Below are 13,793 nucleotides of genomic sequence, written 5' to 3'. Positions count from 1 at the left end.
TCATATATTTATGAAATCCAATTCCATAAATATATACTTTAGTAACTCTTTACTAAAGTGGTTGGGCCCAACACTCTGAATAACCAAACCCATTAAACTTATCTCAAGAGAATATTTTATATCTCCGTTAAGAGATTATGAATTCCATCTTGAGAATACATGTCCCATCAACATAAATGCGGCTGCCCAACAACTGAGGTGTCTTATTGGTCCCTTTGGTCCCATCTCAAGCCACAAACTAAAGCCCAATTGGGTAGGCCCAAAAGGCTAACCCAATTAGAAATCAGTCATTATTTAATAAGTGTTATTAAATAAAGAAACTATGGGAATGGTTTGAACGTACGTAAGATGAAAAGAAAAAGAAATCAGTTTTTCTCCACAAGGAGAAGGAGAAGGATTTTTCTTTGGGAATCTATGTACAAAAGACTGATTGAGAGACCACACATCTTGGGCACCATGTGGAATTGAGATGAAGATTGAAGGTATTCTCAAGTTTGAATTTTTGAAATTCACTGCACCAAGGTACGCTTTCTATTCTTTGATTCTAGTAATTCATGGTTACATGTTTATCTTTCATGATTGAAGTAGATCCGTGTTTTGTTGCTTCCGCTGCGTGTGTTTTTTGTATGAGATACAAAAACCCAACAGAACAAGCCTCAGCAATCATTGACAAAGTAAGAGATGAGACACTCTTACTCTCTAAACAAATCTCTCTCAATCTCACTATTACTATATGAATCACAACAGAAAGGAAAATAGAGGTAAAGGAATGATTGAGAGAAAACCCAGATATTATTGATATCAAAGAATCTAATGCAGTGAATGAACATACAAGTGAATAGATATCTATATATAGATACATCAGAGAAGAAAGGAAGGTGATGCCCAACGAAGTCTGGTATAACAAACTTGTAACGGCTTCACACAAGCTGTAACAGACCCTTACACGTGCGTGGCTTCTTCAGGTCTTCAGGTCTTCAATAACTCTTACAAGGTAAAACGACACTGTTGGGTTTAATGAGAGACGGCACCGTTTCACTTTAGGTGTGTTTTATATCTCATCACTTTACTGCATGACATCGTTTTGGATGGAGAACTAGTCGTTGGAACAGTTGCTTCTCCTCCTTTAGTGTTTGATTCTAAGCTTCCACTATCATATTATGTGCAACTCTTTTTATCTTGTAATCATTTTACAAAGAAAGGAGTACTGAAGTCTTTTCTCTTTGCTTTCAAACATGCTTGCCTTTTTGTTTCCTCAAAATGTTATGGTTAATTTTGTTTAAGTTTTACAAATAAATAGTGTTTTTATGCTGCTTTGCAGTGTGAGTGAAGAAAATTCATAAATTCCTTTTCTGGCTGTTCAGAAAGCATATCCAATTTCAAACTTAATGAGAAGATGCTATGAGAAACTCTAGTGGTTCAAGGTTTTCTGGAATGCAGAAGCAAGTACTCAGTCTATATAGAGGGTTTTTTCGAGCAACTCGTTCCAAATCTGCTGAAGATTGATGTAAGATTGAATCAATTGTGTAAGCTGAGTTCCGTTGTAATTTCAAGCAAGTCGGAAAAATTTCCTCTACATTGAGTACTTGCTTCGCCATGGTAAGAGACAATTGGATCAACTGAATAGATTTATCTTCTATATTTGTAATTTGGTTATAGTACATTGGACTTTTGATGTATTTGGTTGTATACATTGGAATTTTGATGCATTTGGTTGTAGTGTGTGGTTTTTGTGCATGATTGTGGTTTTTTTTTTTTTTTTTTTTTTATGAAAATCTTATTTTAAGAGTTAAGAGACCCTTAAATAAGCTTATTCATTAAGGTTGTACATGAAAATCTTTTAACCCTTGGTAAATAAGGTTATTTAAGGTCTCTTGACCCTTAAAAATAAGATAGAGCAATTTTGGAGGCCACGAAGGCGTCAAAAATTTATTTTCGATGGTAGACTCTTAAATAATTTTTTCACCCTTGGTAAATAAGGTTTTTTAAGGGTCTCTTGACCCTTAAAATAAGATAGAGTACTTGTTTTGGAGGCCACGAAGGCTGTCAAAAATTTTATTTTTATGTAAATTCTTAAAATAATTTTCTCGAGAAAAGTCAACATTGTATATATGTATATACATATTTATATATACACACACGGGGATCAACCCGTGACTCTTGCATGCAAATCTAACACTCTACCATTTCAGCTACATCCCCATTCTTGTACCAAGTTGTCAAATATATATATTTATTTGAATTGATGGATCAAAAAGCCTACGTGTTATTTCATTAAATTATTCAGCTTGGAGGAAGGGAGTAAATTTCACATGTATGGATACACTAACAATCTAAAAATTGTAAGCTAAGATTAATTTAGCTTGAAATTAGATTGTCTAAAGAGGAAAGTAATTCATAAATTGAGAAATAAGCAAAATAAAGAAAAGGGAATTGTGATAACACCTAAATTCATAAATTTGGTTAGACTAAAAAAGAAAATCCCTCTTATGTAATCATATATATTATATATAGTTTCTCAAAAAAAAAAAAAAAAAATATATATATATATATATAGGTAAAAAACATTATTTATCTTCAAAATTTAGTCAAAATTCCTTTTTATCCTCAATTTCTTCTTCTTCTTCTTCTTCTTCTTCTTTTTATTTTATTTTTTTATAATAATAGGAAAAAAAAATTAGTATCTGTACAAGGTCAAAACTTCAGCTGTATTAATATTGTCATTCCTTCCATTTATGATGAAATTTTTTTCTGAAATTTCACGTTAAAAATTGATGTGGCCTACATCAATTCTATGCTTTTTAAATATTTTAAGGATGAAATTCCAATATTTCAAAAACCGGACTTGAACTAAATTTATCAGTATATATATATATATTATTTCCAGGAGAAAGAAAAAAAAAAAAAAAAAAGATAAATTACAAATTGCACCTTTAAAGTTTGGAAGTTTTTAGATTTTGCATCCTAAAGTTTCAAAATTTGGATTTTACCCTTTGAAGTTTGAAAGTATATTGATTTTACACCCTGACATTTTAAAATTTGGAATTTACCCCATAAATTTTAGGGGTGTTTGGATTTTACTCTTCAAAGTTTGGATATGTTTGGATTTTACACTCCGAAATTTCATAATTTTGAGATGTTAAATATAAACACTCCCAAACTTTATGGTGTAAAATTTAAATTTTGAAACGTCAAGGTGTAAAATCCAAACATTCCAAACGTCTGATGGTAAAATCTAAATTCTGAAATTTTATGGTGTAAAATACAAACACTTCTAAACTTTAAGAGTATAATTTGCAATTTACCCAAAAAAAAATTTCGGAAAACAAAAAAATATAGATGAAAATCCTATAAATTTTTACGCTTGTTCTCCAAAGACTAGGAAGTTAATTGGTGCAAAATTAATGGAATATTGATGGTTCTATGGGAAGTGTCAAATTAAAGGCAAAAACTTTAAAGGGTAGTTTCTATATACGTGAATGTGGGGACACTTGGAAAGGAGGGTTTCCACTTTCAAGTGCGTTCTCCATAGTTAGAGACAAGAAAGTACTCAAGAAAAAAGAGGGTTTCCAATGGAAAAATTCAAAGCCAAAGAGTGTTGGTTTGATAATCTATTGCTTCACTTCACGTTAATTTATTTGTATATATCCCTCCATCCAATAATGGAAAGCATGGGAAGTCCCAAGCAATCTGCCTTTTTTAGATACCCCACCTTGCGTTTACGTGCGGGTATAGAGTTGGTCGGGTTAGGACGACTAACAGTGACATAATTTGCAAATTATTCCTCAATTAAATTTCTATGATGATGTTATTAAGATATTAATCTAATTAATAATTATTGAAAAGTGTAATATCTAAGTATAATTTTAACCTAACTCATGGATATTTAATTATGTATTTTGTTAAGAAAACTCCAACATCATTCAATATAAAAAAATTATAAACAAAATTTTGTAAGATTTGTTTGAGGAAAAAAAAAAATTTACTCTTCTTCCAAAAGTATTTTTTTTGACTCCATTCCAATGCTTTAGCTTGCGGTACATGCTAACTAAACTTGCGGGAAAACTAATTTTGGTGATCATTGACATTATTGTTTCACAATTTTTTTATTATTTTAAATTAGTGTTTCAGAAATATCTAGTTTGCAATTAACATTACCCCACAGTGATAACGGTATAGAGCTATAGATATGAAACAAAAAATAGACCCCATTATTTATATATGTACCGCGCTAGGTTGTTATATATTGCAGTAGTGTAATATCATTTGAATTAAAACCTTTCAGCTTATATCGAACCCAAATAAAGCTTTGACACTCTTCAACTTCCAATTCATTCACAACCCTGCATAAATGTTTGTTTCCTCTGCATTTCTTTTTTGGTTTTCTACAGCACTAGTATTATAGTTATTGTCGTGTATTTTAAAATGGTAAACAAATTCTGTATGTGATTATATATGGGTGAGGTTGTAGCAGCAAGGCTTTTCACCCCGCTCCAGCGCCCATTAGTCCTCCGTGGAGGAGGCCTAGGTGCACATGGCAAAGAAGAAAGGAAAGGTCACCTGAAGAAGCAAGAGAATTGTAGTCAAAACCATGCAAAGGCACTATTAACATCATGGCAGCCAAACAATCAAAAGCCTTCAACGTACTCTTCTAGATTCAATACAGATCTTCCTCTCTCAGAGTCTCCTAGGGTATCTATCTATCTCACACAAGCATATATGTACTTTCGCTTTGAACAATGGTTAAGTAATTAAAATTTATCATTTTCCATCAACTTAAACTTTTTTAATGGAGTGACAGTTCATAATAATTTTTGGTATTTGCAGGCTTCATTTGATCAGTACTTGGAGCATAAGCTAAGAGTTATCAAAGCAATCTTTGCAGATGGAGAGAAAATCCAACAAGTTAATGAGGTGTTTGGCCTCTTAATCTATCCTAGTCCCACTTTCTTTGACTTCTTTTTTTTATTGTTAAAAACTGGGTTTTGTTTTTTTGTTTTTTTTTAGCTTAAGCTCACTTTAATTTGTTATTGTTAACTATGAACTTATATTACTAATTGCTAAATGAGTTATATATGTTACTATTACAAATTTTACCTTATTACAAACTAATGTGTTTGTGCCAATCACAAAAAATAATTTAATATTTTATTTATTATGTTATCGAAGTAACATCAATCTCTTTGTAATTTTAGCATATTCTTTACTAAATTAACATGCTGGCGTAGTACTGAATGTGTGCTGCAACATATATAGATGGTCAACCTCTTTACTTTCTTTCAAAAAATTTGTTTTTCTGGATATAGATACATATATATAGATGTCTCTAACCTCTCTCTTACACATGTTTGAATGGTTAATTTTTCTAGGATGAATGGAGAATTCAGATGCCACCCTTACAAATCTTGTTCCTAACAGTGTGGCCAATAATGGACATGCGTTTGACATGCAAATCAAATGGGAAGGAATACCCACCAGAAGTTCCTTGTGAGATCACAAAGGTTCTTGAGCTTGAAACAGTAAGCAACAACAAAACTAAGACCATACTAGCTAGAAAAAGTTCTTCTTTCCCCTTCACACCTTGTAACATATATGAAAGACAATCTTTTGCAGACAAGATGGAAGCTTCTAGGGATCGATAATGCTCTTCAATCATCTGGCTTCAATGTCAGTGTTAAAGGAGCCTTATACCCAGATAGACGAGGAACACAAAGCAGGATTAAAAATCAATTCGAGATGAATTTAAGCTTCATTCTTCCACCTACACTTTTGGTTCATGAAGATGTTAGTCGAGCCATTGCAGTGTCGGTAAGACCATATTAAATTCGGCTTTCTATTCACATTTTTCATTTTTCCTTGTGTCAATGATGGATCATGTGAAAATTAAATAACAACATGTTCCCCTAATAAGTTATGAAAAATATTGTTTGAATCATTATACGTATTCAAGTTCCTTGCCTTTATAATTGGTTAAGAAAATTGTCTATGTTTCCATTTGTCTTAGCCATTTTACTAGCGATTGCATCCAACAACAGGTGATTCAGAGATTGGTGGATGACATGAAGCAAAAAGCTAATAGTGGAGTGCTTGCAGATTATAGTAAATTCAAAAGGGAGAAGCTCAAGAATCTGGTTTAAGCCTTGTGATTACTTGAATATATGGGGTCAGAAGGCCTAAAGAATTAACCTTTGCACCTCATGGCAGTCTAGAATTTTAAGAGTCATTCTTAGAATTAGTTAAACGATGCTGAGCTTGAATATATTTGGTAAAGGACTATGTACTATGTATGTTGTTGCCTGAAAGTTGAAACCACTACAAATATGAATAAAATAGTATCACTTGCCGACAACTTTGGTGTCTAAAAGTTGACATTAAATTCAAAAAGATTGAAGATTTAGATCATTCTTTGATGCGTCTGGTGTGGAAGTGTAATGAAGAATTTCAATTTTGTTACATCTTCTACCAAAGATATAAAGATAAAAAGTTAAAAAGAAGCAGAAAAAGTGAGGTTTGGAAATGTGCTGATATTGAACGAAAAAGAGAGCACAAAATCTAATTAAGCTTACCACAGATGGAGATGCGGGGGATCGAACCCCGTGCCTCTCGCATGCAAAGCGAGCGCTCTACCATCTGAGCTACATCCCCATTTGCCTATTTTGTTGTCAAAGATTAATTTAACTATAAACATTCTGGTGCTATTTCAACAAGTTATTCAGTTTGGAGGAAAAGAGTAGATTTGCAATGTACTCAAAGAATATCAAAATAAAAACGTTTATAACTCATCAAAATTACCTAAAACTTGGAGTGCAATTTAAAATTTATTCAAAGTTTCTATACCTATAGGCTTAGGAAAAATATATTCTTAATGCTTAATTCACCATTTTATTCCAATTAAATCAATTACAATGATTTAATTCAATTTATTCAAGGTCAAGCCTGTGTGCACACCTTGAGGCATAAACCCCATAATCACTCTAATCAAGCCTAACACATGTTTCTAATTGTAGGGGCCTTGGGCCTCGGAGCCCATTATTTGGGTATATAATGGACCTAAGGCCCAAGCCGAGGACTAAAAGCGTCCAAGAGGGGGGCAAATGCTGTTAAAAGGGCCTATATTGTCAAACGAAGAAGTCAATTTAGATCATAATGGCCGAGAGGGTTGTGCTAAGGATAAGAGCCACCTCGGCTAACTGAGGCCAAGGTCCGTAGAGATAGTCTGTTATCCGAAAGAATGTCACAGAAACACTCAGTTGATGTGGATAAGCACTATAGAAGCTCAGGACATGGAAGGGTTCCAAAATATCTAAGGAGAAAGCTGCTCCCTCTGCATTAAATGCACTGCAGCTAACTCTCTAGCCACATTAATGTGGAAGTGATACCTAAACAGTGGATTTCAGCCTTACAGCTACTACATGAAGACTTATGGGAGGTGCTAATGGGACAAGTATCAACACCAACCATTTGGCATGCACGTGGAAGATAGGGATGAAAATGAAAATGAGTATAAAAGGAGGGAGAGGCAATGAGACGAGGGGATCGAAAAATCAAGAAAAAAAACACAGTAACAATCTAGAACCAAACTTGTAACCACATTTAAGATCATTATATAAGAACCAGTCTCCTCAGATATTGCCGAGGACATTTATTATTCATTCTACAATTGTCTATCTTCTTTCTTTTACCATCAACCTACTTAATCTATTGTTTAATTAACTAAAACTCAATTTTCTAACCCATTTCTCTACAAATTCATTGTTTTGGGCTTTTTGGGCCTAAGTCTATTAGTATCTTTTAGGCTAGGAATTCAAATCTGGTTCTTACAGTAACTTATTTAAAAATTAAATTAAATTACAAAAGTCCTAAACTAAATTTACAAACTACTAAAAAACACTAAATAAAACAAATATATATATATATATATATTAGAAAAGTCAAAGCTTGATTCTTGACCATTGCATTTGGCCTATCTATCATACAAACCAAAGAAAAGTTAGTACTTTCAAATAGAGGACTTAAACCATGTTTTGAAAAGTGTGCCACCAAGGCATTTCTAATGCAAAAATCGTGTGTAAGGTTGTTTTCAGGAAAATATGGGATCTGTTCGATCTTAGGGTCTGTTTGGGTGGAAAATAGAAAAATGGGATAATAAAAAATGGGGAGGGGATAAAAAGTGAGAGGATAAAAGAGATTTAATTTTCTCTTATTTATGTTTGGTTGAGAAGATAGAAAAGTAGAGAGATGAAAAATTTATTTGTTTAGTTGGAAAAAAAAAAAGATATAAAAAAGAAAAGTTAGTTCAAATTTACAATTATGTCCTCATTAAATAAAACAAAAAAGTAACACATTTTTTTTAGCATAAAACTTGTGTATGTGCAAGTGGAAGAAAAAAAAAAGAAAAAAAAAAGCATGTACACGAAACCCATGTGCAAGTGCACATGGACATTTTCGTCAACATAGTTCAACTTCTAGCCCCCGATGACATGAAGCAAAAAGTTAATAGTGGAGTGCTTGCAGCTTATGGTAAATTCAAAAAGGAGAAGCTCAAGAATCTGGTTTAAGCCTTATGATTAATTGAATGTATGGGGTCAGAATGCCTAAAGAATAAACCTTTGCACCTCATGACAGTCAGACATTCATTCTTATAATAAGTTAAACCGTGCTGGCTTGTATTCATTTGGTAAAGGACAACTATGTACTACATATGTTTTTTTTTTTTAATAGGAATGTACTATATATGTTGTTGCTCGAATGTTGAAACCGAATTCTCCAAAAAAAGAAAAAAAAAAAGGAAAAGAAGAAGAAAGAAAGTTGAAACAACTATAAAAATAAATAAAGGGTCTATTTAGATAAACTGTTTTAAAAAGTGCATTTTTTTTAAAATAAAGTTGTGGGGCCTGTGGGCCTGGTAACCTCGGCCCACTTCACATCTGGCCCAGGGCCCATGCCGGGAAAGAAGTATTGTACGAAGACGATGTATGAAGACCTAAGCTCTTAGAATCCCCGCCGAGTATATCCCTGTCCTCGGCAGACCGAGACTAACACCAAGTGGTGGGGGGGGACGAGCCCAGGACAAGTTGTCACCTCCACAATAAATGCGCTCACCTAATCCCCTGGCCACGTTAATGGAAATGTGACTCCTGGACTGGATAACCTTGGTCACTGTAAATCACTTGAGTATTGATAGTACAGCTGATGGGACGGACGGTCAAAAGAAAAGTACATGGATGATCAACAGATGGAAGAAAGAGAAGAAAGAGGGGAGGCTATATAAGAAGAACCAAATAGAACAGGAAAGGAGGAGGGAGAGAGGAAAACGAAAAAGAGAAAGGGAGGAAGCTCCTCGGATGAGTGCCGAGGAGCGACCTTAAGGAGTAGCCTAGATGCCTCGACCTCCAATGGTTGAAATTTCTGTTTTTAGAGTTGCCTGTCTGTTAGGGCCTAATTCTTCATCTCACTCTCTAAAAATGTATTGTTTGGGCTTGTTGAGCTAGAAACCCATCCTTTTTCTTGGTCCAATCCAAATTGAGTCCTTACAATTGGCGCTGTCTGCGGGAAGAATTTGTGCACTAACAGGCCCAACGGACAATCGTTCCTAAATAGCTAGTTTACGGAAGGTTAACGAGGATGTGCTACAAAAAAAAATATAAATAAATAAATGAATAAATAAATTTTTGTAGAAAAGTAGAAGATTCAAAGGAAAAGAGATGAAGCATCGCATTATTTTATTAAATGAAAAAGAAATACAAGATACAAACAGAGGCCCAGACGAGCCTGTCCTAATGCTAGCTAGAGGGAATGGGGCTGAGGCAGGCCTGTTTCAAGGCTACCAACAACTCCTGGGCCGGTGCGATGGTGCCGGCGACAAGACAGGAGTAGACGCATGGGCGCTTGTCGACCCCTCCTCTTGACGTTCCCTTGATTCCCTCCCAGCCCCACCGCGGCTGGCCGTTGGAGACGGCAACACCCGGGCACCAAACATGACGTAATCTTGTGCGTCTCCTCCGGCAGGAATGCGCCCCGGAGAAGAGCGTTATGTACTTTAGGGACCTCCCTTCTAGCCGCCATGCACGGCACTATCACGGTGACGCCCAAATTTTGCCACGCCGGAAGTCTGACGCAGACTATAGCCGCAACGGCTCTTGGTCGAGGGAAGAGGGCCTTTAGCCTGTGCGCCCTCACTCCCATCCAAGGCTGCCCCATTTCTCCAAACTCTTATCACAATTCTGACAGGGTTATTGAAGGAGCTCGAAAAGTTGGGAGGACATGTTTCCTGTTTTGTTAGAAGGTTCATGAAGTGCAGAAGCACGTCTCCCTCCTGATAACCTTTTATAGAGAGTGGAAGTTGGTGAGAATTGATCTACGCAAAACTCGAGAGAAGAATTATCGGCGACATTAATCACGACCAAATTCCAAGGCGGCTATTGACCATTAGATCTGCATCAATCTACGAAAATATTAAGGAGAGCACACCTCATGCATCGAAACGTCAAGCGGGGAATGCAAATAGTCAGGAGACGCCTTGTAACTGAAGAGGGCAGAAACTTGAATTGAGGACGGGATTACTGCCACGCATAAGGTTAGAATTCCAAACCACCCTTGCCCAGGGCATTGAGAGGTCAAGGGTCAAGTCCACAGGGTGGCCCACTTCCGACGAAGCAGGGCATATACCTGAGTACTAGACAGAACCAAAGTCTTGCATGGTCCTTGGACTCAAACCTATGGGAAAACTATCTACTTACAGAAGAACAGAAGTGTTAGACAGAACCAAGATCTTGCATAGTCCTCGGACTCAAACCTATGGAAAAACTAACCACTCAAATATACCTGAGTACTAGACAGAATCAAGGTCTTACATAGTCCTCGGACTTAAATCTATGGGGAAACTAGCTACTTACAGAAGAACAGAAGTGTTAGACAGAACCAAGGTCTTGCATGGTCCTCGGACTCAAACCTATGGGAAAACTAACCACTCAAATATACCTGAGTACTAGACAGAACTAAGGTCTTGCATGGTCCTTGGACTCAAACTTATGGGGAAACTAGCTACTTACAGAAGAACAGAAGTGTTAGACAGAACCAAGGTCTTGCATGGTCCTCGGACTCAAACTTATGGGAAAACTAACCACTCAAATATACATGGGTACTAGACAGAACCAAGGTCTTGCATGGTCCTCGAACTCAAACCTATGGGAAAACTAGCTACTTACAGAAGAACAGAAGTGTTAGACAGAACCAAGATCTTGCATGGTCCTCGGACTCAAACCTATGGGAAAACTAACCATTCAAATATACCTGGGTACTAGACAGAACCAAGGTCTTGCATGGTCCTCGGACTCAAACCTATGAAGAAACTAGCTACTTACAGAAGAACAGAAGTGTTAGATAGAACTAAGGTCTTGCATGGTCCTCGGACTCAAACCTATGGGAAAACTAACCACTCAAATATACCTGAGTACTAGACAGAACTAAGGTCTTGCATGGTCCTCAGACTCAAACCTATGGGGAAACTAGCTACTTACAGAAGAACAGAAGTGTTAGACAGAACCAAGGTCTTGCATGGTCCTCGGACTCAAACCTATGGAAAAACTAACCACTCAAATATACCTGAGTACTAGACAGAATCAAAGTCTTGCATGATCCTCGGACTCAAACCTATGGGGAAACTATCTACTTACAGAAGAATAGAAGTGTTAGACAGAACCAAGATCTTGCATGGTCCTCGAACTTAAACCTATGGAAAAACTAACCACTCAAATATACCTAGGTACTAGACAGAACCAAGGTCTTGCATTATCCTCGAACTCAAACCTATGGGAAACTAGCTACTTACAGAAGAACAAAAGTGTTAAACAGAACCAAGGTCTTGCATAGTCCTCGGATTCAAACCTATGGAAAAACTAATCACTCAAATATATCTGAGTACTAGACAGAACCAAGGTCTTGCATGGTCCTCGGACTCAAACCTATGGGGAAACTAACTACGTATAGAAGAACAGAAGTGTTAGACAGAACCAAGGTCTTGCATGGTCCTTGGACTCAAACCTATGAGAAAACTAACCACTCAAATATACCTGAGTACTAGACAGAACCAAGGTCTTGCATGGTCCTCGGACCCAAACCTATGGGGAAACTAGCTACTTACAGAAGAACAGAAGTGTTAGACAGAACCAAGGCCTTGCATGGTCCTTAGACTCAAGCCTATGGGAAAGCTAACTATTTGCGGAAGAACAAAAGCGTTAGATAGAACTGAGAGGTGGTACCGTCCTCGGATTCACGCTTCAGGGACAGCTGATTGCATCATGAGACTAAGTCCAGAACAGAACCAAGGTATTGAGCAAAATATTAGAGTATAACAAGTAAGAGGAAGCATCAATCAAGAAATTAAAAGTAAGCTACTGAATATATATTTCAAATAGAAAGTATGTAGTCTCGTTACAATGTCACCAAGCCAAAAAGCAAAATGAAATGAAAAAAGAAAACAAATAAGAGTGTCCTACGCCATCAAAGCGGGGTGATCCAACGAGAGGGCTTACTCCCCCAACTCGGTAAGCAGTTTGTCTAGAAGAGCCTGTTGAAACACCTAGGGACCCTGATCCGGAGGGGCTACTTCAGAGGACCCTTCCACGGTAGGAGAAATCTGAGGGACAGTGAGGGTGGCTCAGGAGTCAGCAGGAGGCCTCACCCTACCTTGGGGCACCTCTTGACCATCGGTTTCAGCCCCCTCCAACGCTCCATAGGGCTCAGCCTCCTCAGAAGGTCTGTCAACTAAAGATGTGTCCTCGGCAGTCTTGGTCTGACTTTCACTTGCCGCGGGTAATGCAGACTCCTCCTCGGAAGTAATGGGGGTATCCTCATGAATTGCGGGGGGATAATATATTATCTCTGCCCTCCTAAGGTCAGACGAGGCATCAACTCCCACTTGGTTGAGGGCTTCATTCTAAGTCTGGGAACAAAAGCGCCGGCATACTTCAGGGATCAGAGCCTTGAAGGTAGCTTCAGTCTTAGCGACCCCTCAGCAAAGGCCTCCTCCTCCGTCTGTTCTAAGGAACGCTCAGCGTGTATTCTTGCAAATACACCCTCTTCTTTGGCCCTCATGGCCTCGTCCCTGGCGTACTCGACAATACCCTTTGCCCTAACCGCCTCGGCCAACTTTTTCTTCAGATCGGCGACGTCTTTTTTGGCAGTCCGCAGCTAGCCCTCGGCATCCTGCAAGCGCTTTGTCTGATCCTCGGCTTGCTTTGTAGCCACAACTAGGTTAGAGGCCGCTCTATCTCTATCCTTTGTCATCTCCTCCAGACTTACGATCGCCTTCTTGAGATCTGCCTCAGATCTCTTAAGGGTACTTGTAGCCTTCAAGAACATGTCGCGCTCCTGCGCCAGAGCTTTACTCTAGCTGTTGACCTCCTCGTCTAACCTGAAAACAGCTTGGATGGCCTGCCAACCGAAACAAATACGATGTAAAGGAGATGGGTGATGCTAGGCAATAAAGTTTAAACAGAATAAACAAGTATCAGAGGTCTTACCATGCCCAGGTATCTCTTGAGGTTGTAGGCAACTTCTGGCCCATTCATGCTCCCTAGTTCAGCCATGTCGACGGGGAGAATGAGGGATCTCTCTAGTGCATCGGCTACGCAAGCCCCCTCACTTCCTTGGGATTCCCGGATCGTAGCGTCATCCATCAAAGGTTTTCCATGGAGCATGGCAACAGGCAGCCAGGCCTGGGGCTCGGATTGTTGAGCGATTTCTTTTCTTTTGTGCTGGCTACCAATTCTCAGTTGTTTAGGAGGTCGGCA

At 37.6% G+C, this 13,793-nt stretch overlaps 1 protein-coding gene and 1 non-coding gene across 2 annotated transcripts; one reads left to right on the top strand and one right to left on the bottom strand.

The window, feature by feature from the left end:
* The first annotated feature begins 4,245 nt into the window (after positions 1 to 4,245).
* Positions 4,246 to 6,349, top strand: LOC111998635 (uncharacterized). Its single transcript, XM_024030724.2, has 5 exons — positions 4,246 to 4,692; positions 4,828 to 4,914; positions 5,370 to 5,519; positions 5,614 to 5,808; positions 6,036 to 6,349. The coding sequence occupies exons 1-5, from the start codon at positions 4,456 to 4,458 to the stop codon at positions 6,135 to 6,137; spliced, it is 771 nt and encodes a 256-aa protein (XP_023886492.2). The 5' UTR covers positions 4,246 to 4,455; the 3' UTR covers positions 6,138 to 6,349.
* Positions 6,350 to 6,572: 223 nt separating this feature from the next.
* TRNAA-UGC (transfer RNA alanine (anticodon UGC)) lies at positions 6,573 to 6,645 on the bottom strand. The gene has a single exon. It is a non-coding gene; the product is annotated as a tRNA-Ala (tRNA).
* Between the last annotated feature and the right edge of the window lie 7,148 nt (positions 6,646 to 13,793).

Source organism: Quercus suber, unplaced genomic scaffold (genome assembly GCF_002906115.3).
Source record: "Quercus suber isolate HL8 unplaced genomic scaffold, Cork oak 2.0 scaffold_192, whole genome shotgun sequence".
NCBI classification, from domain to species: domain Eukaryota; kingdom Viridiplantae; phylum Streptophyta; class Magnoliopsida; order Fagales; family Fagaceae; genus Quercus; species Quercus suber.
This window is presented reverse-complemented; position numbering and strand designations above follow the sequence as displayed.